Below are 27,254 nucleotides of genomic sequence, written 5' to 3'. Positions count from 1 at the left end.
AATACTCGTACACTCTATAGTAGTGCTCGAATGTGTCATCCTGAAAATTGATGCATAAATCTCTTTTTTCCAAAAAGATTCTCTTTCAACAATCTTTTTAACTTCAATTATTCACTTCTTAAACCCCTCTTCTTCCTTCTTTAAACCCTCTCTTGACCTCCTCCAATATCCAACAGTTCTAACTCACTCAGCTTTTTGACAATGTCGTTTTGCTGATTTCTGGGTTTTTTCTTTGAACATGCTGCTTCATTTCAGCAATATGTTCGTTATTTTTGCTATTATAATCTTGTTTAATGGAAACAATTTCTGGGTTCAATGTATTTCTGGGCCCCACATTGCTGATGTTAACATTCTTTTGCCACCAAAAATGATTCATCCTGTTGAGTATCGTCTCCTTGGAAGTGATGGCTGCTTCAAATGGTCAGTTGATAATAATTTAACTCTTTTACTTCAATTTTTGATGTGGGTTTTTATTTTTGGTAGGTTTTTATTTGGATTATTAGCTGAAATATGATATTTTGGTTAGTTGTTTTGTGCTGTGACATTGCTCTAAAACTGTTTGCAATTGGTTGAATTTGATGAACTATGCTCACATATTGTTCACCCTTTGATGCTACTGCTCCTGTTTGAGTTGGAAGAAATTTTAAGCGTAATCGGGTGTTAGTTCAAAGTTACTAGCGGTCTTGGGTGTGATGTTAAATTTACCAGGCTTTTGTATTTGGATATATTTCTAACAAATATGTCGCGAATTGCGATACAACGATAACTAAATGAGCAAGAAGCTAGAATAAGCTAAGTTAATAAGCCACACTGGTTGTAATTGCTAAATTTACCAAGATAAATTGATCTAGGGTAGTGTTTCAACTGCAATGATATATCAAGTTGAGGGGTTTTTGTCTTTTCGGATAAATGATGTTTGGAAGGGGGGGGGGGGGGGGGGGGGGATGAAGTTCCAAAGTAATTAGGCCATGCTTAAATGCCAGTCAATTATCTGTTTTCATCGAATCAACTACATAGTTAAACAATAACTAACTCTTTGAACATCCAAAACATGAATATTCCTTAATAGCTGGTCCGAAAGTCTCACATTGCAGAAAGAAAGAGAAGTGTGTCAACTATATAGGACGACGTTATAAGGAAATTGTGTCAACTAATAGGGATGGAGGGAGTATCTTCCAATACATCATTAGAAAGTCAAAAACATGCCATCACAAGGGCCTTTCACAATTTCAAGTCAACATATACATTTGGCAAAAAATCAAACAACCAACATATGAGAGTTACATTAATAGAGATGCCCCTTTATATCTATGCAAGTGAAACCAATGAAGTAGTATTGAACTACTTTGAAGTTATGTAAAAAGGTTCAATCAAACAATTATTACAAATGACTACTAATGGGAAAAATATTCCGATATAAAGGTAAAATAAGGGCTTTAGAGTGAAATGAATCCTAGTCATCATTAATTCGTTTATATGATGTGAGTCAATTCATTATGGCATTACCTTCATGATGTGATGGCATGTTGTAGAATAAGATTGAGCCAATGAATTATGAACAGGTAGGTGTTGCCCTCCTTACCATCCCTGTCTAGAAAATGGAGGCCGTATAATTACAAATTTGAATTAATAGAAAAGTTAAGGTTTACCACTGGATTTGAAGGGTTAGAGGAAGGAATCTAAGAGATTTGTGTGAGAATGACAAATGAATATATATTTAATTGAGATGTGAGCAAGATTTCGGGTGATATGGAGATTGGGGGTTAACCCTATTTAATCTATTGTAGCGGTGCCCTTAACAAATTATAAAATATGGTGGACAGTTGTGTCTAATGAGAAGTATGTTGAATTGCCAACTGAAGTGAGCCTGACTGAGCTCTTTCCAATGATACTGTGAGGAGAAGAATGGTCATAATGAAATGAATTTGTCATGTAGAGACATGAGGTGGTTAAGCCAAAAAATTACGTGTAAGAAGTTGAACTGAAGAGATTGATTAAAATCCAACAATAATTATTTTGGTGATCTTTGCTCTCATGGCATCTTATCTAGTTTATTCCGGAGAAATTATGGAGTTGCGGTCATTGAAGTCCATGGATAGGCGTTAAAAGCCCTAGAGAATTTTCCATAGGAGAATGAAAGCTTATCTTGAGGTCCATAAATAGCATGTGAAATGTTAACAACAATAAAGTAGTTGGTGAAATGTTGAAGGTTAATCAACAAGTTGTAGCTGAGGTGAGGTTGTTGAGGCTGTTAAGTATAGGTATTACATTCTTTTATTGGGATGTTCAAACTAAGCTTCTTTCTGTCAGCCTCTCTTATAATCGGAATAAGAAAACCATGAATCCTTCCTTCTGATTGTAATGACTGCCCTCAGCCATAATCATCTCTTGTTCGCAAGTAAATGAGTAAAAGGAGTATAATTTTAGCTAGTAATCATGTTATTTTATGTTTTGTCTTGGTAGGTCATGGGATCATCATGATGTGTTATCTGTTGTACCTGAATACAATGAGAGTAACCATTGTTCAACAAGTGCTCGGTTACGATCAATTGCTCCTTACACTGGAAGAAAGGAGACTGCTGTTTATGCCACTGATGTTCGCACAGGAACCATAGTTCGTTGTAAGGTATACATTGATATGTTCTCCAAGATCCAAATTTTCCATAGCTCTGTTAAACTTGACTTGGATGGTCTTGCAACTCTTCGGGTCCGTGCTTTTGACAAAGAAGGTATTTAAAACACTAATCTTGACATTTTCTCCTGAATTTGATGTTTTTGTTCTTTTAGTGGTTATGCTCCTAGGTGTGATTTATTTCCCTTTTCCGGTTTATTTTTGGTGGCACTTATGTGCTTCTGACATACTGAATTACTGACATGTGATGATCCCATTATGCATGAGTTCCTAATTATAGTCTTCAATGCAATAGTGTATCAACATCACAGTTATATATTTTATCTTATCTGTTCACGACTTCTTGTGGGATCACTAAAAGTTCTCATGGTTTACACAAGTAAGAAGCTTCTGAGTAATTCATAATATTTTTTGCTATGATTATTGTTTGGCCTCTGTGTATGAATTAGCTTCATTTCATGGCATAAAGCTCACTCTTGATCTGTTACGCAGATAACGTCTTCTCTTCATTAGTGGGTTTGAGGTTCATTTGGCAACTGATGCCTGAAAGTGACGAGTCATCTCATCACCTTGTTCATGTCCCTTTGGGTGATTCTCCTTTAAGTGACTGCAGTGGATTTTGTGGTGATTTAAATATTCAGACAAAGCTTGAAGATAGTGTATGTTCTATTTCATAAGAAGTTCAGTGTTAAATTCATTGTGTATATGCAGCTTGTCTAATCAATATCTTATGTGCAGGGAGTGTTTTCAGACCTTTTTGTAGTGAAGGGAGTTGGCATTGGGCATGAAATTGTCTCTGTTCATTTGCTTGAGCCACAATTTGATAACATGACAGATAAAATCGTTTTGACTGTAGCAGAAGCCATGTCATTGGATCCTCCTTCCCCAGTTCTTGTTCTTGTTGGTGGCACATTGCAGTACAGTCTTAAATTCATGAGGAGGAACATTCCTCAAGGTTTTTTCTCCTAGCTTGTTCTTGTATATTTTCATGCAAATGTTATAAAAGCCTATATAATAAAGCTGTTGCATCCTTTTTTTTTTTTTTTGTTTAAATCTATGGTGTCTGGTGACAAATTGGTAAATTAAAAGCATCATAATCATTAAGGCCTCTTTATTTTCTGGATTCTTGAAATAAGAGTATATGTCTGCACCACACATGCCTAGCATTACTGTTTTACTCTTCTTTTAGCCTTTCCACCCAAATTACCAAATTGAAAAAAGGGGACAAATAACTACTGTAGGAGGAATTTATGCTTAAAATAATTTTAAATAAAATTAATCGAATGAAGTGAGTGCTTGATTGTGAGATTTTGTGACTCCCTATTTCCAAAAGTTGTTTTTTTAATCTCGCAAAAGTAACTTAACAATGTAGTCAATAGTCATTTATATTACATAATCAAGCTCCATTCAACCAAAAAGTTCATTATAACTTTATATTTAGATTCTCCATTAAAGCCTACTGATGCTTACAAACTCTTATTGCCATAGACCCAATTTGTACCTGCTGAAAAATTATTTAAAACGTTGTATACTTTGTAACAACTGGATGTGCAGGCAAGCATTTATTTCAAATTGCTCATAGCATTTACGTTTGTCCTTGCAGTTGTGCCTTTGCCCTCTCCATATCACCGCTGGTTTGCACTGAATACTTCAACAGCTCAGGTGGATGCTATGATGGGTCTTGTTCATGCATTAAAACTAGGTGAAACCAGTATCATAGTGGAGGATACCAGGGTTGCTGGGCATGTCCAGATGTCATCTCTGAATATTGTTCTGCCAGATTATATGTCATTATACTTGCTGCCTCTATCTGAATCTGGTGACCCTTTTGAGGGAGTAAAACCTACACCCCCCAGTGCATGTTGGTATGTCGTCTCTGGTCGACAATATCTCATTGATTTAAAGGTTTTCTCTCGAGGGCCTGATGCTCGAGTAATCTATTTAACAAAGGTACTTTAACATCTGTATATCTCTGTGGTGTTTGGTTGAACCTTGGTTTTAAAAGAATAGGCTGCTGGTAGGACAAAAAAATGCTGTAGTCCTATTAAGAAAAAAAGGATGATATAATTGATTGAGAACCACTTATTACAAAACCTCTTATTTCAATATTTTTTGTTTATAATCAACTAATTTCAGGAAAAAAAAGGAATTCCAACAAACCATTTTCATTGTTCTTTTTTCTGATAACACAAAATTACCATTTATATTTTTATTGGTAACCTGAAAAAGCCCAAAGCCTGGTCCTTTCTTCCCTATCATTTTCTATTAAAGAGATGGAAGGGTAGTGGACTAGTGGTGTGCTGCAAATCCTACCCTAGAAACAAACCACATTAGTAGCTTGTGTAATACCAGTTATCTTTTCATTCTTGGAAAATTTGACCCGAGTCTTCTCAATATTAGCACACAAATTCTCCATCCCTTGAAATTTATTATTTGCTACAGTTTTCTGTTCCACTTTTTAAGTCTAGTGTGCCTGAGTTCATGTCAAAGAGCATATACCCTGAGTCCCTGAATGAACATATTAGTAAGTTGTTGGTTTGATTTAGATACTTCATTTATTATGTGTAATATTTTTTTACAAAACAAAACTTATGAATTTCAGGTATCTAGGAACGTATACCCTTCATTTTCCTGTTTTTAATCCCAAGTGTTTTTTTTGGTGTATGTGAACGTTTTTGGTGTATGTGAACTGTGTGAGTTCTCACTTGATTACTTGAATGCAGAATGAGGATGTGAAATTGAACTATGATCAGCCGGAACTCTGGAGAAATTATCCCGTACCAGAAAGTGTTGCCGTCAAGTCTGGTTGGCAGCATTCTAGAATTTTAGAGGCCACTATAGAAGGACTTGGAAAGTTATCAGCTTCTTTAACTTACTCTACTGACCATCTTGAGGCAAAAGAGGTAATGTTTCACTAATATTACATTGAAGATCTTGACTATCACTGAAATCATTTGTCACTCTTATGTGATAATACTTCCACTTTGGAAGTTGGCACTAAACTATTTACTATTTAATATGCATCCTCTTTCTTTTAAAAAGTGAATTTTTTATTTTTATTTTTATTTTTTTTAAAAAAAACCAAACCTATAGAAAAAGGGATTTTGATTTAGGCTGTTTGTTTGCTATGGAAGATGATAAATTAATTTTGATTTCTTTATTAACATTATAGAAGAACAGATATGTAAAACCTCAAAAGTCAGAACAATCCTTTATTCTGCAATCTGCATCAGTAAATAGCCCTTCCTAGTTATGGTTGGAGGGAAGTCTCTTCACACGCAAAAGGACTAAACAAGCTCACATCTAACAAGGTTTTCATATCACCAATATATCCTCTGAACTGATTGTTTCAAACTATCCTTTTCCATTTAAATCTTAGCAAATCTCCCCTTTAGCAGATGATTGATTTTTGATGGATAATTTTGTTGGATTTGTTGAGATGGTTTAATTAGGAGGATTGTTTGGAGAAAGAAACAATTATGGGATTTGATACCATGAGAGTTTGAGGCGTTGGGAGCTTGTCTAAGGATGGAAGCTGACTACATGCCCATGTAGGCTGAGGTACACGATTGTGTAGGCCACGAGTCACGACCGTGTACCCTGATGCTAAAACAAGTCACAAGAGGACTACACTACATGACCCTGTGGCCCTATATCTCCGGAAACATGGGGTTAATCTACTAGGGTTAGGACTCAGGGGACTATTTTACCCTAATAAATAGCCTATTAAGCCATTTAAGAACATAACACTCACTGTGTATTCTGTGTAATTATCAGATTAGAGAGGTTAGACAAGTCTATGAGAGAGAATTTGTGTTTAGGCTTAGATTGGGAGATCTTTAGACCCTTGTATCATCATCTCATACATTGATTAAATTCCTAGAACAAAGTTCGTGGTTTTTGATTCCCTTTGGGAAAGAGAAGGATTTCCATGTAAAATTCTTCTTGTGCTCTTTATTGCTCTTCTTTGCTTCCAGTCTATAATTTCCGCATAATTATATTGTTGATCACTTGATTGCACAATTACGGAGCCCCAGATCATACAAATTTCACACCAGTTTAAGTTTAACCATCATTAGCTGTAACCTATGTTACTTGGACTCGGGTACCCATGTTCGACACGAGTACGTGTCCAAGTGTCCGACTCGGCTATTTTGTGAAAAAATTCCATGATTTTGAACTAAAAGTGAAGTGTCCGGGTGTCATACCCATGTCCGAGTGTCGAGGGTCGACACGGGAACGTGAGGTGAAATGAAGAGTCCGAGTAACATAAGCAGTAACTACCTCTCCGCAGCTCAACTTTCTTACACGACCCAGGACATATTGCTTGAACTTTGCAACGTCCACAAGTCTCTGCCTCATATGTAATGAGCACGAATCCATTAAACTAGAACCTGTCCTGATCTTGTGCAGAAGCCCATTGAAGCTTTATCATATACTTCCTCCGTTTTTATTTACTTGCAACACACCTTTTTGGCACGCATTTTAAGGGAGATATTAGACTAGGTAAACAGATAAATTAAATCGCAAATTTTTACCACCGATAAGAAGAAAGGGATAAGTTGCTATGGCTAAAATTTCATAGCTTAATTAATTCGTTTATCTAGTCTAATCACCTCCTCGAAAAGCGTGATAAAAGGTGTGTTGCAACTATTAAAAAACAGTGGAAGTAATTCTTATTACAAGCACCTGAAGCAATGGATTTCCATCCTCCAGCAATTTGGGATGGCACATTTTCTACCAAGCAATTTTAGCTTTCTAGACTAATTAAGAAAGCCTATTTATGGGAGAGTCCTTCTGTAGCTTTGAACTTTCTCATAAACTCTTTTAAACATAATAAAGAGCTGCTCCATAATAATCTGCATAGAGCCTATTTAATTCTCTATATACCGCTGCTTTCTCAGTGATGCAAATAGCAGCAGGTTATATGTACTATTCCGCTTGCCATGGTGACTGGTGAGCAAGCTATCAAATTTATGAGAGAGACGCAGCTTCTCTATTGTTGTGCATATTGCTCTATTGATCCTCCAAGGTTTGAGTATTTGAATTATTGGTGGAATGGACTCCCATTCATTTGATTTTAGGCTTTTGTGAATTAGTCTATATAGTATACACCAAGTCACAGATGGATCCCTGATAGTAACAGTATCTAAAACTAACACAAAATCTTGTTGTATGAGGGTGTTAATGTAAGTGGATTCTGCTATAGGTTTTGAAGGTTGTTCAAGAAGTTATGGTCTGTGACCCAGTGAGGGTTAAAGGAGAAGGAAGGAACACTTCATTGTCACCCCTTCTGCTTCCGTGGTCACCAGATATCTACCAGGAAGCACAGCTAAATGCCGCGGGAGGTATGTATCCTTATCTTGCATGGCTCAATTGGTTACCACCTTTGTTATACTACTTTATGACTCTCTAACTATGTTTTTTTATTGGTGGTCTTGTAGGTTGTGCAGATTCACCTGCTGATTATAGGTGGCTATCCTCTGATAATAGTATTTTATCTGTATCAGCAACCGGTGTTGTTCAGGCCAAAAGGCTTGGTAAAGCCACTGTTAAAGCTGTTTCCATTTTTGATAATCTCAATTTTGATGAGGTAACAACTGTTTGCTTGTTATTAAATTTATTTATTTATTTTTTCTCTGGTTTCTCTTGTTTTTATAATTGGAAAAATTTGTCCATCTAAAATGATAGTAAACCTTAGCTGCTTAGCAGATACTTTCCAAGTAGTACTATAATAGTTTATTTGAACAATTGTATCAAAGGACAAAAAATAGTTGGTCGGTTGAATACAGTACAATTGTTGAGCAATGGGCTATGTTACATCACTTGACTTCTTTGGATGTCATATATGAAGATATGATGTTGATATTTTTGGTAACTTATTGGGAAGTTAATGTTGTTATAGACTAGTCGACTTAAGAAATGGCAGAGCCATTACTTGTTCACTTTTTATTACCAGTGGTTTATTATATATACATATCTAATTCACTAACATAGTCATGGACATCTTTGCCTATGATTAAATACTAACTCAGTTTTAACTTACTAACTCAGTTAGCTATAACTGTGTATGTTTCTACAACTATTTACAGGTAAGAGAGGGGCTGAATTTGGGGGGGGGAGGGGGGGAGGTAGGGGGAAGGGACTGTTGCTTTCCCCAGCCTCTCTTTGATTCCACCACTGTTTATAGGTAATATAGGGACTGAATTTGGGAAATAATTGACAAAACAAATCAACAAACCTCTCATCTTGAGCATCATTAATTTGTTAATCTGATCTTGAATTATTTATCTGTAGCTTAAGGTTATCTGAATTTCGCTGTTCATGGATGTTTTAATTAGCTAAGAGCTTGATATATTGATGCTAGCCTTCCTTTGAATAAACGGGTGACATTCCTTTTTGTCCATTTAAATAATATTCTAAAAGGAAAGAGAAAATCAATCAGGATAATGTGGTAGCACCATAGCCTCTAGGATTGCAAATTAAAGGCCAATTGAAAAGTAACTTCAAACCAGATCAAGGTGGTTTGACTTGATTCTGTAAAGGCAAAATGTTGTCAAGAAGTCCTTGTTGAATTCTTGGAAGAATCATTATTTGCATAATAAATGAAATTTAATGCTTTGGTATATGGTATTGGATTTCATAATGTGTTTCAGTAATTTAATGCTTTCTGATGTACCAAAAATTGTATACTTTTTTTTTTAAAGCCCCTTAAAGGACTCCATTTATTTACTTTGAATTCATTCTTTAATTCTGTGATCCTGTACTTATTTAATTTTATGTGATATAGGCGCACATTGAAGTTGCTCTACCTTCTTCAATAGTTATGTTGCCAGACTATCCAGTAGAGACTGTTGTTGGGTCACATCTTCAAGCCGCTGTGTCTATGAAAGCATCAAATGGTAAAACTCATAGAAGTTTGTTTCATTTAGCTCTTAGTTAACTGAAATGTTAGGGTCTGATTTCATGAATTCTTGTTGATGGCAGGTGTGTTTTTTTACCGTTGCGATGCTTTTAGTTCACGCATAAAGTGGTCTACTGGAAGTGAAATTTTTATAATTGTTAATTCTACTATTGAGGCATCTATGAAGAATGAACTCATGAAGACTAAACAATCTAAACTAGGTCCTACTTGTGCTTGGACCCATCTTAGAGCTACTGGTCCTGGTCGTACTGTTCTACGTGCAGCCTTTTCTATGCATACAAACACTGATTTTAACAAGCAGATAATGTTAAAAGCATCTGCTCCTATTGCATCGTTTTTACCACTTATTCTACATCAAGCAGGCGATGGCAATAAGTTTGGTGGTTATTGGTTTGATTTGGAGGAAAAAGAAATGCGTGATGGATGGGAGAATTTGAACTATTTATATCTAGCCCTTGGATCTCATTTAAATGTTGCACTTGCTGGAGGACCCGAAAGATGGAAGAAAGAAGTTGATTATATTCAAACTGTAGAAGTTCTTGATGAAACTTGTTCCCTTCCTAAAGATGGAGTCCTTGTCCATGAAGTCCAAAGTTCAGAAGGAAATGGATACACAGTTTTATGCAAAGTGCTTGGCAACTTTGTAAGTCTAGCTGTTCTTACTTTATTCTTTACAAATAATATTTTCTGCAGAAGTATATCTTCTCTTGGTGATTTGGGATCTTACTTTCTTTCCTGTTTTAATGTTCAGACACTTGTTTTCAAACGTGGAAATTTGGTTGGAGATGACCATCCGCAACCTGTGGTTGCGGAGGCAAAATTGCGACTTGATTGTAGCTTTCCTAGTTCAATTGTAGTTCTAGCCGACGAACCTGGTTTGTTTCCTAATTCTTTATCCAATTTCTGTTCTAACTCCTGAAAATTGATAAAGATTGAAAATCCATAGTATTATGCAGAAAATAACTAGTCCTCTAAGTTCTGAAACACATAAACAAAACTGTTTCATTTAATTAATGATGTGCTTCCAATCACATTCAAGTTGAATATGTGAAAGATAGACTCCTTAGGAAACATTATGAGATGCTTCTTTTGTCTAGAATAGTTTGAACAATTTCCATTCTCATCTGTCCTTGAATAATTCTAAGGCTTCCTTTTTTTTGGTATGACCCTATCAAACATCAATTATTTAACTTCCGTCACATCTAATCTTCTATTAAAGAGAATAAATAACTCAGCTAAAACTGATCTTTTTTGAAACTCCATGTGCAAGGGATTCCAATCCTGTCCAAAATTAACTATGATGAAGAATTCCCCAATACAATCTTTGTAAAAACCCAGAATCCACTCTCGAGAGTTATTGAAGAAGAAGAATTTTTGTGTAAGGGTTTCCAACTATTCGTGTTTTTGCATATTATTTCAGTGAACAAGTTGGACATTATACAATATGCTATTCAAGCTGATCGTGACCCTGCTCGCATTCGCTCCATGCCTAAAACTGTGGCAAATGGGCGGACCATTAGACTATCAGCAGTTGGGATCAGTAATTCTAGAAATGCTTTTGCCAACTCATCTTCTGTCCCCTTAAGATGGGAATTGAACAACTGTCAGGAGCTGGCAACTTGGGATGAAGCTTATAATTCTCAACTGTCCGTATCCAGTTGGGAAAGATACCTACGTCTGGAAAATGCATCAGGACAGGTACTGCTGAAAAAGCTAAGCTTGGTGATGATTGTTGTGCGGTCTCTATGCTTGATGTGGTTGATGCGTTTGTAACTTTTTAATGATCTCTCTATCTTTGGGACCTTTATTTAGAATAATCCTTTGCTTCAATTATCTTCTTTTGAACTTCTTTTGTTTTTGAATTTATCTTCTGTGAATAAAAATAAAATAAAAGCAATCAGGTCTTCATCACACTTCTTTTTTTATTTTTTTTATTTTTTATTTTTTTTTAATTTTTTTATAACATGTTCTAACTAGATCACGAGTTCATCATACTGAACTCTAACTTAGCATGATGGTATTGTTATATGTTTTAATATTTTAATTTTGCTTTGGACTTGGTCATTTTTGTTTTCTTATGTGACTTCTATTTCCATGGTTTGGAAAATACACCCATCAATGGAAAACATAGGTTTTAATTACTTGCTTTAGTAATGTGTATCCCAAGTTCTAAACGCTACTCTTATCACATATTCCATAGATTTAGGAAATATTTTAGCTGGCTATGAATTTGATGTGTATCCCAATTGGTGGGGTGAATGTAGTGGTAAAGGTGTGGTCCCCTGTACCCAAAAATAGTATGGTGCAAACTTAAAGAGGCCTAAAAAGAAGATTGAGGCAAACGATAAGGGATAGTGGGGGTACTACACTATACATACTCGTTTGTTTAGCCATATCTGATTTCAATTTCACTTTATTTTTATTTATTTTTTATTTTTTATTTTCACTTTGTTTTGTTTTGTTTTTTGTTTTTGTTTTGTTTTTTTTTTTTTTTTTTTTTTTTTTTTTTTTTTTTATTTGTTTCCCCCATCTCCTCCCCCCCCCCCCCCCGAAACTCCTTATACGATAGATAGTGAAAGAATCTTCTGATGCATAGTTTATTGTTTTTGAATGTTTTGCACCGTTAATCATCAAGGAGTATATGCGTCCTCTGATGCTGGGTTTCTGTAATGTTATCTTGTTTTATTTACCTTGATTATACTTGACTGGTGTTATAGTGTTAAATCATAGCTTGTTATCCTTATCTAGTATGTTTTATTTGGTTTCTAGTGCACTGTTCATGCTGTGGTTAAGAGTCATTTCAATAATGGCTCTCCTTTATCACAACTTGATGCTTCAGATCTTCGAGACGCTGTTCTTCTTCAGGTATGTTCTGCAACATATATTATTTTTGTAAAATGAGGACAAAACAATTTCCTCAAGAAGTTATCTTCGCAACAGTGCAGAACAAGAGTTTTCCATTCAAACATTATTAAATATTAGGAAATCCTATTATAAAGAGCTTTACATTTCTCACAAAATGCAGGTTGTCTCTACGCTACAAGTATTTCCTGAATTCAGCTTGCTTTTCTTCAATCCTGATGCAAAGGTAGCTGTTCTATTCAGTTATTATTATTCAAATGTATACTGGAATGTTTCGCCTGTGCTCTAAGGGCTAAGTGAATTGATTCGCCAAACTATTTTACGAGCTGTACAAAGGGAACTGAGGCAAATTAATTTGAAAAATGCATAGGGAAAGTCGTCTACTATGTAAAATGAAACTATGGCTTAGGCAAAGGAGGGGTTTTTTTTTCTCTCTCTCTATTAGTCCGTATTTTATTTGAAAAAAGGAGTTAATACTCCATCCACCTAATTACAGGTTTGAGTATGGGGCAACCTCCCTTTCATATATAAGTATTTAACTCTTACCCCCTGTGTTCCCTAAAGTTCTTTCCATTTCCTGTTGCAACACTTACCAAAGAAACAAGGAGAGTGTGAAAGTGTACATTTCTGTTTTCAAATTTCGTCTCTGTTTCCACTTTTGTTATTGTATCCTATATTTGCATTGATAATGCATTAATTTGTAGCAGAAACTTTCTTGAAGTAGGTTGATTAAATTGCATGCTAGTTAAATTTCATATTCCTGATGTTCATTCAAGCTGCAGATCTAAATGTTGTTTATTTCAGATGAATCTTTCAGTTGTTGGAGGAAGTTGTTTTCTGGAGGTTAACGTGAAAGATTCTGGAGTTCTGGAAGTTATGCAGCCTGCAACAGGTTTACAGTGTTCACCATTGACTTTAGTTCCTAGAGGTGTGGGAACTACAGTGGTAGATGTAACTGATGTAGGGCTTTCTCCTCCACTTAAGGCTGCTTCAATGGTAACTCTCCTAACCAACAAAGTTGTTTTTTATTAATTTTTATTATCCGTGAAGTTTTCCACATACAAATTGATTTGTTGATGATCAAACTATATGTTACTGTAGACTGTAAAGAAGTAAACTTTAAACTCTATAATGAGCTGCAGTTTCTGTATCCTTTTAAAGCATCTTTCTTGTAGAATGAAGCAAATTCTGGCTGTAAAATATGGCACTCTGAAATCAGAACTATTACATAGGTTTTGTTTAAAATTCTCTTAATTACATATCAGGTAAAAGTTGCAGAGGTGGACTGGCTCAAGATTATGCCAGAGAAAGGAATAAGCCTGATGGTAAGTTTATATTGAATTTGGATTATTGTAGTTTTAAATGGATTAACAAGCTGCCTTGGGGACGTGCAGGAGGGAAGCTTAATCTCTATTGACCTTCTTGCTGGAACAGATGACGGGAACTTATTTGAGTCTTCTCAGGTTTGATTTCTCTCTTCATTCCTCAATTGTGAATCCAGTATCACGTATGAGGGGCTGTCTTCCAAACATTCATTTTCACATCCGGAAGAAGATATAAATTTCATATCTGCTTATGAACTATCATTAATAACCAATTTATTAAGGGAAATAAGCGGCTTCAGCTTCGTTTTCCAGGTTATAATTGGCACTATAATAGTTACTCCTTTTCTTTTAAAATTTTGTAAAGAATAAGATTGGTTTAAAATATCTTGATATATATGAAACATTGTTGTTACTTTTATTGTGCCAAATAATTTTCTTTCCCAGAGTTTGTAATGTGAGAAAGCAACATTTTATTAAGTTGAATGGCACATATTAAATACAATGAAATATGACAATTTCCCTTTGTCTGTAATTTATCCTTCTAAGTTCATTTTTGCTTTTGGCAGTATGCTTTCATGAAAATTCAAGTATTCATAAAGGACCATATAGTCAACCTTGTAAATGGTGATAATATAGCTATTGGTGACGGATATATTAATACCTCCAACTTTACAATATATGGAAGATCGGCTGGAGTAACCTCTCTTTATGTAAGTATTCATACATTGAAAATTCTATTATTGATAACTTTTTATATTTTTTATTCTTTTTTTCTTGGTAGATATAACTTCTTTTTTTTCTTCTTTTTTTTAAACTACGGATTTTTTATTCTTATTTTTTTATTAATTAATCCTTTTTGCTAAAATTATATTTCAGGTTACTTCTAGACAGCAGTCAGGTAGAGAAATATACAGTGGAAACATCACAATTGAAGTTTATGCTCCACCTTTGGTAAACCCTAGTGATATATTTTTGGTTCCTGGTGCATCTTATGTGGTAAGTATCTGATGTTCATAATATTATCAAGTATAACTGCTCAATAATCTATTTGCACTAGGCAATTGGTATTTTAGCTGTGATAAAAGCCCGCATGACAGTTATTCTCCCTTAACTTGTATTTCTGACATCAGTGAAACTTGTAATATTAAAGTATATGAAAATCTTGTCCTCATATTATACATACAAGCTAAGAGACACACGAAAATTGTGCGTGTGCATATCAGTAATCTATCGAGATCAATTTTCTGTTATTTTTTAGATGAATTTTTTCTTAATGGTGGTGTTTTTTTTTTTTTTTACTCTGGTGTTTTTTTATTTTTTATTTTATTTTTTTATTTGAAGGATGGTATTTTTTTTTAAGATGGTAGTTTTTTTAGACAAAAATGAGAGGGGTAGTTATGAATTTTTTTTTTTTTTGAAGGGGTAGTTATGAATTATGATAGGAGAGTTTTTTTATTTTTAATTGCACTTATTTTTGGTAAAGATGTAATTTTTAAAATGTAGAAGGGTATTTTAGGAAAAGCAAACTTTATGAACCAAAAGGTCCTTTCTCTTATATAGTACTATAGATGTAAACAACAATTTAAACTTAATAATTAAAATGTTAGATCTAAGCAAGAGAGAGTACCTTCTACTTATGTCTTTTTGAGTTTATTCTGTAAGTAAAAATTCGCAGTATATTTGGGACACAAAATTTTGTAGGTCTCTTAATTGTGTGTCATGTCTGCACTTCCAATGTCTCGAACATATCATTTGCCTGTTTTTGAACTTTATCTTTTTAATTAGTCACGTACAATGAATGTCATTATACGGGAAGTTCTTGAATAGGTAGGTCCTTATATTGTTTAACTTATAAGAGTTGTGTACTGTATCATTCTCATTTTGTTAAAATTATAATGCAATGTACAAGGAATTCCTTATGTACAAGAAATATATAATTTAGATATAGTACAGGTAGTTTTTATAATTTAAATTCAACAATGATGTTTCAACATGATGCTTGTATTATCCCCTTGTATTCTACCAGCTCATTTCGTTAAGTAAAAATTGGATACTTGGTGCAAGAGAGAAATATTGCCTCCACTTTGCCCAATTCAGTTCAAGAGAATATCCTTTGAAAGTTAATTGCAACTTTCAAAGTACTACGTGTATTTTGTTATAAAAAAAAAAATCAAAAAAAAAGTACTACGTGTATGAGAAGATTGTGCTGCAGGGAAAAAAGCTTTTCTTCTCTACTCCCAATTGAAATGGTGTTTTCTGTACCATTGTCAAAATGAGTTGTGTTGTCCTGCCTTATGTAAATTACTTGGCAGGGATATAATTGATTCAGAATATTAAATTGAAGTATATTTTCAGGAACATTTGTTTTTGTTCCATCTTCATGACATGCTTCTAACATCTTCTTTAGCTTACTGTGAAGGGAGGACCAAGGATTGGTGTCTTCATTGAGTATACAAGTATGAATGATAGTACTGTGGCAGTTCATGCTTCTGTGGGACAACTATATACAATAGCACTGGGAAATGCTGTAAGAGAATGATAGTACTCTTGTTTTCTTCTTGAATCATAGTCCATGAATTGCTGTCAAACTGATGTATTTATACTGCTTTTACTACTTTTTTTTCCCCTTGCCAGACCATAGTTGCTACCTTTTATGGAAGTGGAAGAACAGTCCATTGTCAAGCACATGGTATAGTCAGAGTAGGTATTCCATCTGCAGCAATTTTGAATGTACAGAGTCAGCAATTGGCTGTTGGACGTGAGATGCCTATTTTTCCTGTCTTAGTCGAGGCAAGAGAAGTCAGATACATGTCTATATGTTTATCGTCCTTTCTTTCTAAATTTTATTGATATTCTTGACTCATTTAGGGAGACTTGTTTTCATTTTACGAGCTTTGCAAGAATTACGAGTGGACTACTGACAACGAAAAGGTTAGATTATTTGTGATTCTTGAAAATAACCACCTATACATAGTTCTGTAATGATAAGTTCATGCTAATTCCTGTGCTAAATGGATCTGATACTCATAACTAGGTACTGGATTTCCACCATGCCGAGCATAAGAGTGATTTCAACTACAAATGGCCAAATTTGGAGCTGAGCAGCTATTGGTATGAGGAGGAAATCAATTTTATAAAGATTCTAACTGGAAGGTATGGTTTTTATTTTTTTATATTTTTGTGATCCTACTCTCAATTGGGCGGGGAAAAATCAGTTAGTAAAGCAGATAGATGAAAGTAAACAATTACATGGAAACGAGAAAAAGAAATAAAGAGCTCTGCTCATTCTATTCTCATCTATAGAAAGTCCAGGAAATCCTTGTGGGTTTGGGTGCAAAATTTGCTCATTGGCAGGTTTGTTGTAAACTGTCAACTTACTCACTAATGACAAATTTCTTTTTAGAGACTTCCTTGCTAGCATTGTGGAACCTAAAGAGATATATATAGCATAAAATTGTAGAGAGATTTGGCTAAATGAGCTTTTCTTGTGCGTCAACTTATTGGGATCCATAGTTTAACAGCTTGAATAAAGGCACTGTATTAAAAGAGTTTTGTTTGCTGCTAGGGTCCCGCATGATTAATGTTTGTGATTTGTGTATCATCGTTTATTAGATTGGGAACCACCTTGAACTGGTACCCAACAATTTGTGATACAGCACGTGCATATCCAAACATAGTTTTCCGGATTGAGGAATTGTGATGATTAAACAAATTATGTAAAACCTGTGTCTGAAAAAGGCTAAAGTTGCAATAAAGCAAATTATGTAAAACTTGTGCCTAGGGCTAAAGCTCAGGTGTGACGTGCGCATCTCATCGATAGTGAAGCAAAAATTTATAGAATCAAAAGGTTGTAAAGATAAAATTAATACAGCCACTATGCCTTTCTGCACCCCATTGAATTCACCTTGTTAGGCCTTTCTCAGAGCTTTGATTTGATGCTTTGACTAAGACTTTTAAATAGACCTTGATTTGACTAACCTAGGTTACTTTCGCAGGATTCTTGGTTTGGTTACTGTGGTGATTAAAGCAATGTTACTTGGACTCTTCATATTATACCTTAATATTTGGACTTGTGGGACACTAGGACACTTTATTTTGGGCCGTAACCATGAGTTCTTTGATTAAAATAGCAGAGAAATCATCTGCTCCAGATTTTTGTGCATCACTTAGCAAATCTGCATTCATGTGGAATGGCCCTGTTTTCATATGGGACCTCGATGTTTGTGCTTCAATGCTTCACTGTGATACTCTGCATTCATGTGAAATCTAGATTTTTGTCTTTTTAGGTGGTTAAATTAAAAAAAAAAAAAAAAAAAAAAAGGTGGGCTTTTTAGGGGTGGTAAAATACAAAAATCCTTGTAAAAATCATGCAATTTCTATAATTTTGTCAATTTATTAAGGTATTTTTTATGTTTTACCACCTGAAATAACCCAGTTTTAGATTTCACCACCTAAACTAATTTTTTATTTACATTACCACCTGAAATAAATAAAAAAACTTTTGATTTTACTTCTGTTCCCTGAGTCCGGTGAGGATTCCGGCTGTGGGCTCAAATTCTCACTTTTTCCATGATTTCACCATCATTGGTTACTCTTAACTTACTTCAACCTCCATAATCAACTGCTTCAACCTCCAAACATTAAATTCCTCGCCCAAAATTTGTAAGAAAATTAGTCTATAATATTGGTTGGTTAGTTCATAGGAAAAATTCAAGGGAAAAGGTGTTCAAAAGGTCAAACTAACTATTGTGTGGGCCCTACAGTCGAATTCCTCACCAGGTGCAGGCACTTTGTGGTCAAATCAATAGCTTTTCTTTTAATGAGGTGGTAAATAAAATAGAATTATTTTTGGTGGTTGAATCAAAAACCAGGTTTTTTAAGGTGGTAAAATACAATTAAAAAAGTATGTACTTTTCTTAATGTACTGTTTTTTTCTTCAACTCAGGTCTGGTGGGAGAAGCAAAATTGCACTTACATTCACTTGTGACTTCTCGTCTCCCGGTTTTAACTTACATCCAAAGGCTTACAGCGCTTCCCTACTCATAAGGGTTGTGCCTGATCCTCCTCTTGCTCAAGGGATTCCAATTACTTGGGTTCTTCCTCCGTATTATACCACATCAGATCTCTTACCTCCTTATTCAAAATCACAAAAAACTAAAGATAGTCAAACAGTTGCTTACTCTTTATTGGGATGTTCTGGAAAAAACGTTGAAGGTGTTATTTCTATTTCTGGCCATAGTATTACAACAACTGAGAGCAACAATCTTGCTTGTATCCAGGCCAAAGACCTCAGTACCGGGAGAATTGAGGTTGCCTCTTGTGTGAGGGTGGCTGAGGTACTATTATAAACACTCAGTGGCATATGGTTTGGTCAATTGAGCTACAGTCTGCTTATTTGATTGTTTTTTTTTTAATTTTCATGACTAATCATTGTTACCTTGTTCATACTGTCTTTCTAATCCAGGTTGCTCAAATCAGATTCCCGAGGAAATTAACATTCCACCTTGCTGTTGGCGCTGAACTTGAACTCCCTGTTTATTTATTTGACAATTTGGGTATTCTACATCGCACTTTAATTCATACTTGCTAATCATTGATAAGATATTATCTTTTAAAAAATGCAACGTTAAAATTCCTTTTGAGCAGGAAATCCCTTTCTTGAAACTTATGATGTTTAAAATTCCTTTGAGCAGGAAATCCCTTTCTTGAAGCTCATGATGTTGTGGTGTTTGACATTGAGACTAACTTCAAGGACATTGTTGCTATTGATAATGTTAATCAGAAAAATGGAAGTGCTATAATCAAGGTATTTATGTTAACTATCTTACCTACTCAGAGAATGAAGGTTCAGTTACTTGCCGTAATATTATAACATATTTCATTCGAAGTACTCTTGGCTTGACCAATCTTTGTAACATTGAACTCATTTTGTCATCAGTTGGATTTTTGTCGTTTTTTTTTTTTTTTTGGGTTTCTTATGACGGTTGATGTTAGCTGACCCCAAATCATTTTGGGACTAACGCTATGTTTGGATAACAATAGTGAAGGGAAATGGAGGGAAGGAAAAGGGAGGTGAGGGGAGGGAGAAGGTAAACTTCCATTTTCCTTTCAATTCCCTCCCCTTCCCTCCTTACATTAGAACAAAGTATGATGCATCCCTCCCTTTCTCTCTCTTCCTTTCCCTTCATTTCTCTCTATCCAGACATAGTGTAAGGCGTATTCTTTTTTCTTTTTTTTGGATCATAAAGTAACTTGACTTGGGTTAATGATCTTATTATGTATGATTTTTCTATATTGGTTGTGTCAAAGGCAGTGCAACATGGCAGAGCTCTTGTTCGTGTGAGATTTGGTGGAAATCTGCAGAAGTCAGACTATGTGATGGTAATTGTTTATCTCAGGTCTCTCATCTTTGCATTTTCTTGATTCTTAAGAAGTTAAGAGTGAAGTTTAACAGTGAGAATATCATCAAAAGTTTAATTTCCATGCTCATCATGTTTATATGTTCTTATTATATAAATTTGGATGGAGGGAGGAGGAGGATGCAGGGGAAGGTCATGCCATCCTTTGGGGGAAGATAGACATACAAAGGATCTTAGTTTGACGTGTTTCAGAAAAGAAATTCTCCATGATACATGAACAGAGATGTTTTCCTTATCTTTTTGACTAGGGTGGGATTGATCCCTCTATGAAACTTAGTACTAAAAATTTAAAATGTTCTTTAATACTATAATATGTATCACACCTTATACTTAATAAACTTATGCAGAAGTTTGTTTAACAGGGTTCATTGTTCTAGCATATGAATATACACTGAGCTGGAATTATTTTTGATATGAAACCCTCCTACATGAAAATTATTTAATGTTAAGTGACAGACAATTTGTAGATCCATTTATCATTAATATGGGCGTGCCCAGAAGGGATTTGTTGTTATGGAGTGGGGTCAGTTTGGAAGATGACCTATAATTTAAGATTACCTTATTAAAGATGATGTTTTCTCTTCCTTCTCTTTGCATTTTGATTCTTATAATATTATGTTGTATGGATTTTTCTTGTGAATTAGTCTTTGGTATGTTTAGGTTTCTGTGGGAGCTCATATCAATCCACAAGATCCAATTCTTCACCCTGGAAGCGATTTGAACTTCAGTGTAGAAGGTAAAAGCGGCTAAGTCTTCTTATTTCAGTTCTAATAAATTGGTATTTTTTAAACTCTTCTCTTATCCCCCCACCCCCCCCCCCCCCCCAAAAAAAAAAAAAAAAACAAAAAAAAATAAAAAAATCCCTCGTCCAAGCACACTTTAGGTAGACATCATTGTGTTGACTACGACCAGACTACTTTGCTTTTATGTATTCAAAACTGGATTTCTTAGCTGATTTTCTCAGATAGTGGCAATTTACCATAATTGAACGGAATTCTTCCTGACTGAAGATCATAGTTTCTTTGTGCTGCATTTTATTTCCTGATTTGAGATCCTCTTCAACCAACCTTGCTGAATTTCTTTGCTAGGACTAAATGGTCAAGGATTAGGACAATGGTCAAGTGGTGATGAAAGTGTTGTTTCTGTGGACTCACTTTCGGGTAAAGCTGTGGCAATTGGGAAGGGTACAGTGTCTGGTAATTATTGATTCATAATGCTGCAAGTTGTCCTAAGATTTTAAGCATGAAGACTTTGCATTTATATATAGTATCTGTAGATTCATTTGACCTATATTTAAAGATCTATAATGTGAACAGTGACATTTCGAAGTTCAAGCTTGGAATTGCAAACTACTGTAAGAGTGCTGAATGGAGATCTCATATATGTTGATACTCCAACAGACTTCTTAACTAATATTCATATTCCCCTGGGAGGATATAAATTCTCAGTGAAATTCAGGTTTGTGAAATTGTCTCTAGTTTTCTGCAAAGACTCCAATGCAAATTGTCTCTAGGTTTTGTGATTTATAGATACGATAAAACATAGTGATGTAGGATCTTGTTTCAATTGTCTCAATGTAAATTTAATTAAAATTCACTTTTTATAATTTTACAATGTTAATTATTAACAATATTGGTAAAATTGTGCATTGGCAAGCATGAAAAAAAAAAAAGGTGTCAACTAAAAAAACAGAGGTAGTAATTTATTTTTTGTTAAATTTTAATATTTAATTTTTACCTTTCACTATCTCTAGCTATTTCTCTTTTTTCTCCTGCTTTTAACCAGTTGATCTCTGATTCTCTTTTCCCCCATGTTTATTTGATTAGGTTGATCAGTTAGCATTTGATCTTGACAAATGTACACTATCTCTCTCATAACCGCAGATAAAAGTTGAAATACTTTTCATAGAAATAGGGCGGCTTACGCGTGCCATAGCAAGCCATGTCCAAGAAGCTCTTTCGGTTTGGCCTTATGTTACAACTTAAGTTGGGGCATTAATGAGGGAAAATATGTAAACAAATATTTTTAGGGTTATAAATGTCCTACACTGTTCTTATGAGTTAAAATAATGAGCCAAATGACATTAATGAGGGAAAATAAGTAAAAAACATTTTAAAGGGTATAATTGTCCAAACACTATTCATAAGAGTTATCTCAAACTTTTTAAAAGCTAGAGAAAAATATTGGTTTACTTGACTAGATTTGATAATTTGTTATCCAATTCCAACAAATAGTGTGAGATTCATTACTGGATTAAATTGTAGGTTATAGTTGAATAAAATGTATCAATGTGCTGTTCTTTTCTTCTTGCTTGTAGTAAGGTAGCTAGTGATCGAGTTGCTTTTCAAGTAAGGGTCTGTCAGAAAAGTCTCTCTAAGTCTCTCTGTTATTGTAGAAATAAGGCTGTGTACTTTAGTACATATGATGATGGTAATGGTATGATATGATTGATAATTTGTTCTTTGTGACTACTTGTAATGTTTAATTTCAATGTGAATCATGGCCTGGGTAGTCGTCAATATATGCAACAATATCATCTTCTCAGGGAATAAAATATTTGCAAGGCGTATGAATGTTGAAATACTTCTCAGTGTTTATTTGAAAAGTTAGATTGAGGAAAACAAACAGTTTAGGGTAACACACATAATATGGGAAACACTCAGTTTAGGGATGTATCTGCCTCCCACTTCACATCAAGAGTATCATTTTCTGCCTATGCCTATTCTTGATTGTAAAATTTCATAAAGCATATGGTTCAATCATCAATCCTGATATTTTAAGGGTTAATACAGTTAAATGCAACTTAGTTGTAACACTGAAAACTTACTGGATTCCCAAACATCGGAAATATGATCTGGTGTTCTTTGGGCAACTCCAATTTGGAAGTTCTACTAAAGTGCTTACTGTTTCCGTTTTAGAATAAGGAATTAACATAGGATATTCTTTTATGGATATGTCATACTTGTGTAGCTGTATTCAATAGAGGTATTTATAAAAAAGTCTGTATTCAAATTTGTCTTTTAGGTAGAAGTGGACATGAGACCTAGATTGGGATTTTGTTATGGTACTTGTTGCTGTGTTATAATATTTCATTCACATGACTTTAGAATGTCTAATGACTATTGTGTAGTTTTAATTTTTCTAACGTGTAATATTGCAGTAACAATGGATTGGGAGGTCCTAGAAAAAATGTGGACCTTCCCTTTGAATGTGAAGTGGAACCTACTTTTATAGGGTATGCTCCTGATCCTGCTTCGCCCTTCTCCCCCCACCCCCCCCCCCCCCTCCCACCCTGATGGACTTTGTCACTTTCAAAGCTTCTGTTTTCATTTCTTTCCTTAATCCTTCTCTTTAAATTAAAAGATAAATAAATAAAATTCTTGTAGGCATGCTAAGCCATGGAAGGATCTTGATACTGGTGATACATATTGTCTTTTCTTCCCTTACTCTCCTGAACATTTAGTGCATACGGCACCCAAATTGAAGGATAAGAGACAAGATATATCCATCTCAATCTTCGCTAAACTGAGAGATGTAGCTGATGTGTCAAGCTCTGCATCTGCACTATTTCTTGGTGGATTTTCAATATTGGATATGGATAAGGTAATTAGTTTTGTCAGTTGAACTTTTATATTGTATTGTGCATATGGAGGAGAAAGATAAGGACCAAAATCAGTGCCTTCTTGTCTTGATTAATAGCAATGTTGCACTGAATGGGTAAGGGTTCCGTCTAAGATGGGTTAAGGAAATTAAAAGGTATACATTGCTTTACCCATGCAATTAAGGCACTTCTATCCCTTCTCCTACCATTGCAATTAGTGTCTTTCCATTTGACCCTTGAGCTAGAAGCTAAGTTTCCTAATAGAGAAGATCAGAGACTGTTTTGAAACTTTTGATCTGGCTCATTGTATTCCCAGGAAGAAAAATGTCAGCAGTGCCCTTTTTTGTGCGTCTTTACTAAGTTTTCTTCAAAAGTGATATAAAAAATACTAACCTTTTTGAGATCAGGAATCTTTGCAGTTAAATTTGACACGAAACTTCAATAGAAGCATTATAACAGTAGTGGGCAATACAGGTAATTTTCCTTTTCCTTTTGTTTTAATTTTTTTATTTTTTTATTTTTTTTATTTTTTATTTTTTATTTTTTTTATTTATATTAATATAAGTTTGTATTTGTTTATAGATTTTGACTTGTAGGGAAGAAAAAAAAAAAGAAAAAAAAAAAATCAGAAAAAATGGTAAGAAAATTTCTATCTAATATAACAGAAAATCCAAGAAATATCTCTTTCTATTTTCTAAAAAATGGTAATTTTTCCGGTCATCTTCGAATATCATAGATAAGTTTTATATTTAGGTGGAGGGAATTTTTAATATATGTGAGGATAGAAATTTTTTAATGTTCGAATATACAAATTCTATTGTAAAGCTAAAGAAAAACAGAAAGGAACTTGAAAAGTGAAGGCCAGGAAACGATACTGAAATTATTGAGATATGCGTATGCTGAGGAAAAGAATAAAATACAATCAAGTGTTGCTCTTCCCTGAACATATGCCTTAAAATATTCCACATGCTAGATGTGAATTAATATTACATGTGTGTTTGTGTGTGCTTGTGTGGGGTAGGACCAAATTAGAAAATAATTTAAGCTAACGCGACAGTACCGCAATTATTGTTCACTATGATCAGGACTATAATGATTTTTTAGTGTATGGCATATATGGTAAATTACACCTGTAGGTTTGAAACGTGGAAAATAAAGAGTGATTAAAATTTCTCTCTTCTTTAACCTCTTAATCTTCCTCATAGTGCATATAACCATTTGGTCTCCAATGCTAGTATCAATGTTTGTGTGGGCATAGTGGTGACATAGGGGACACCATGGGTACCTTGCATATCCTTTTCTGGTTTTCCCATTGGAGTATTTTTTTTATTTTTTTTTATTTTTGGAAACTCTAAGCATTTTTAGCGAACAGCTAATTGTTTGCAATGTAAAAATGGGCCTTGTTGAGCCTAAAACTTGGTGGATAGGGTATTGAGGATCAGGATGGATGTAAGGATTAAGGAACCTCAAGAAGTTTCCTTAGAAATCTCCCATGTTAAAGGCATAAAGAGGTTACCCCACACAAATTGTGTATTGGGAACACATGTATTAGAATGCGAATATTGGTACTCAAACACTTATGGGTTAATTTAACATAAGTTGATAGTATGGTTGCTCAAATTTTTAGGAGTTTTGAGTTGTACGAGAGTACTTCGACAGAGCTTTAAAAAAAAAAGAGTGCTTCTAAAGAGACAAGTCTCTTAAAGTTGAAAGAACATTCAGGGACAATGAACACTCCAAGAAGATGTAATGATAATGTTGAAATATGCCTTGAATATGTTATAGTCGTGAATGAGCAGGTGTGTAGCTGTTAGGGGAACAATGCACAGAAGGGTTTGAGGAGTAGCTTATGGAAGAGTGAGCTAATTTCTGAAGGCCGTCGGAGAATCGCAGTGGTGTAGCTATAGCTCTAGACGAGTGAGCTTTAACTCTTGCGTGAAATATAGACATAGGTTGGGCTAGTGAGCTATAACTCGGCTTCAAGGTTCTTGTGGCAGCGACGAGCTTGTTGAGTGATGAAGTGACTATGTGTCGTGGGCTTCAATTTTATGTTTGGGCCTTAGCTCATTATGTGTGTTTGTTTTTTGGGCATAATATATATATTTCCAACTTCCATAGGCTTTTTCCTAGTCGTCATAGTATTTCTCATCTGTGAGATCAAAGAGAGGTCAGAATTTGAGAGACTATCATTCTGTTTACTCTTTTAATCATTCTAAGTCTGTTATGGCTTGTCAACTTGTGACCCTTGCCATCGATAATTTGCAAACACAAGTCTTAAATAAGGTGAACACAATACTCTAATCTAGTAATGTATTATGTACTTTTTATATACAAATGTAAAGTGATAATAAGAATTTTGTTTGTTTCAACCCCACAGCTCTGCTTAACTTTCTTCAAACTTTTTCACATAGATTATTTTATGATATGTGTATATTTGCATAATAGTCGTGTGTGTGTGCATGTTTTTTTTTTTTCCTTGCAAGTTTTTATGGGTACTGATGACCCAGTCTGTAAATTTAACAGATGTAAGCATCCACTGGTTCAACCGAGATTTGTTGATGGTTAGGACATTGTTTAAAGAAGGTTATGGCATTGGTGGGCGTGCACAATATGAGGTAATAGAAACCTCTACCAATTTTCAGCAATATTTTGTACGTAGTGGAGAATTGGAGATGGGGAAAAAATTGGTTAGCAAAATTGAAAAAACATGACAATGTTAACAATGAAACTTACAGATAGTTTTGACATCTTAAAAGATTGCTGAACATAGTGTAGAAGATATGCTGTTAAATTCTGTTAATAATGTTATTGTTCTGCCTTTTTGCTTACATTCAGGTCGAAATTCTAAAATCGAAGCCTTTTAAGGACAAGCTTACATTTTCTCTTCCAGTCAATGGTAAGCATGTCTATGGTTTTCATATGCCTCCATATCTTGGACATAATCTGGAGAGTTTATCTTTTCTTCTACTTTTTGCATTTTGTCCAAGTTATTAATATTTGATTCTGATTTAACAGGACAGAAAGTAGAACTGTATGTCAACTATGAAGTAGGCGAGGAAAAGACATCAACTTCTTATATAACACTATGGGCAGGGGTAACCGGGCTCATATTATTGATAATATCTGTTATCTTTATATTTTTCCTCGACAAACCTAAAAGTACTCGCTCATCTATTGCTCCCCCTGCCCAAAATGTTACCACACCTCAGACTCCTGAACGTAGAAGCCATGATCCTGAAACTGAACGGTCCCCTCAGACTCCACAGCCCTTCATCGATTATGTGAGGAGAACAATAGATCAAACTCCTTACTACACACGTGAAAGGAGGAGAAGATTTGACCCACAAAACACGTACTAGTTATTCTCACTATGTAATTTTGATTGCTTGTTGTTAACATGTACAGCTGATACCTTCTCAAACCATCTGCAATATCCTTACTCTTCTGTATAAATTTTTTGAAGGTGCTATAAATTTTCATTGTTTACTTA

General features: G+C 34.6%; 1 protein-coding gene across 3 annotated transcripts; it reads left to right on the top strand.

Moving 5' to 3' along the window:
- On the top strand, positions 1–27,254 carry LOC145562372 (nuclear pore complex protein GP210-like). 3 transcript variants are annotated; one of them, XR_014094353.1, is made up of 36 exons: positions 1–420; positions 2,464–2,729; positions 3,125–3,291; positions 3,371–3,587; positions 4,236–4,582; positions 5,356–5,535; positions 7,842–7,980; positions 8,077–8,225; positions 9,423–9,534; positions 9,620–10,200; positions 10,309–10,432; positions 10,978–11,255; positions 12,327–12,422; positions 12,583–12,645; positions 13,224–13,415; positions 13,685–13,744; positions 13,814–13,882; positions 14,311–14,454; positions 14,621–14,740; positions 16,152–16,271; positions 16,379–16,534; positions 16,613–16,675; positions 16,779–16,897; positions 18,690–19,080; positions 19,209–19,299; positions 19,438–19,550; positions 20,054–20,125; positions 20,824–20,899; positions 21,252–21,359; positions 21,480–21,621; positions 23,324–23,398; positions 23,550–23,766; positions 24,172–24,238; positions 24,347–24,401; positions 26,288–26,379; positions 26,600–26,629. XR_014094353.1 is itself a non-coding variant. In XM_081622625.1 (36 exons), the coding sequence occupies exons 1-36, from the start codon at positions 239–241 to the stop codon at positions 27,121–27,123; spliced, it is 5,781 nt and encodes a 1,926-aa protein (XP_081478751.1). In that variant the 5' UTR covers positions 1–238; the 3' UTR covers positions 27,124–27,254. The 3 variants fall into 3 exon arrangements, 2 of the variants coding, with proteins under 2 accessions (XP_081478751.1, XP_081478750.1); XM_081622625.1 differs by lacking the exon at positions 24,347–24,401 and adding an exon at positions 26,780–27,254 and having other exon boundaries at positions 24,184–24,238; positions 26,600–26,660; XM_081622624.1 differs by lacking the exon at positions 24,347–24,401 and adding an exon at positions 26,780–27,254 and having other exon boundaries at positions 26,600–26,660.

This window comes from Chenopodium album, chromosome 10 (genome assembly GCF_948465745.1).
Source record: "Chenopodium album chromosome 10, dcCheAlbu1.1, whole genome shotgun sequence".
In the NCBI taxonomy this organism is placed as follows: Eukaryota; Viridiplantae; Streptophyta; class Magnoliopsida; order Caryophyllales; family Amaranthaceae; genus Chenopodium; species Chenopodium album.
Note: the sequence above shows the minus strand (reverse complement) of the source record. Positions and strands in the feature narration are given on the sequence as shown.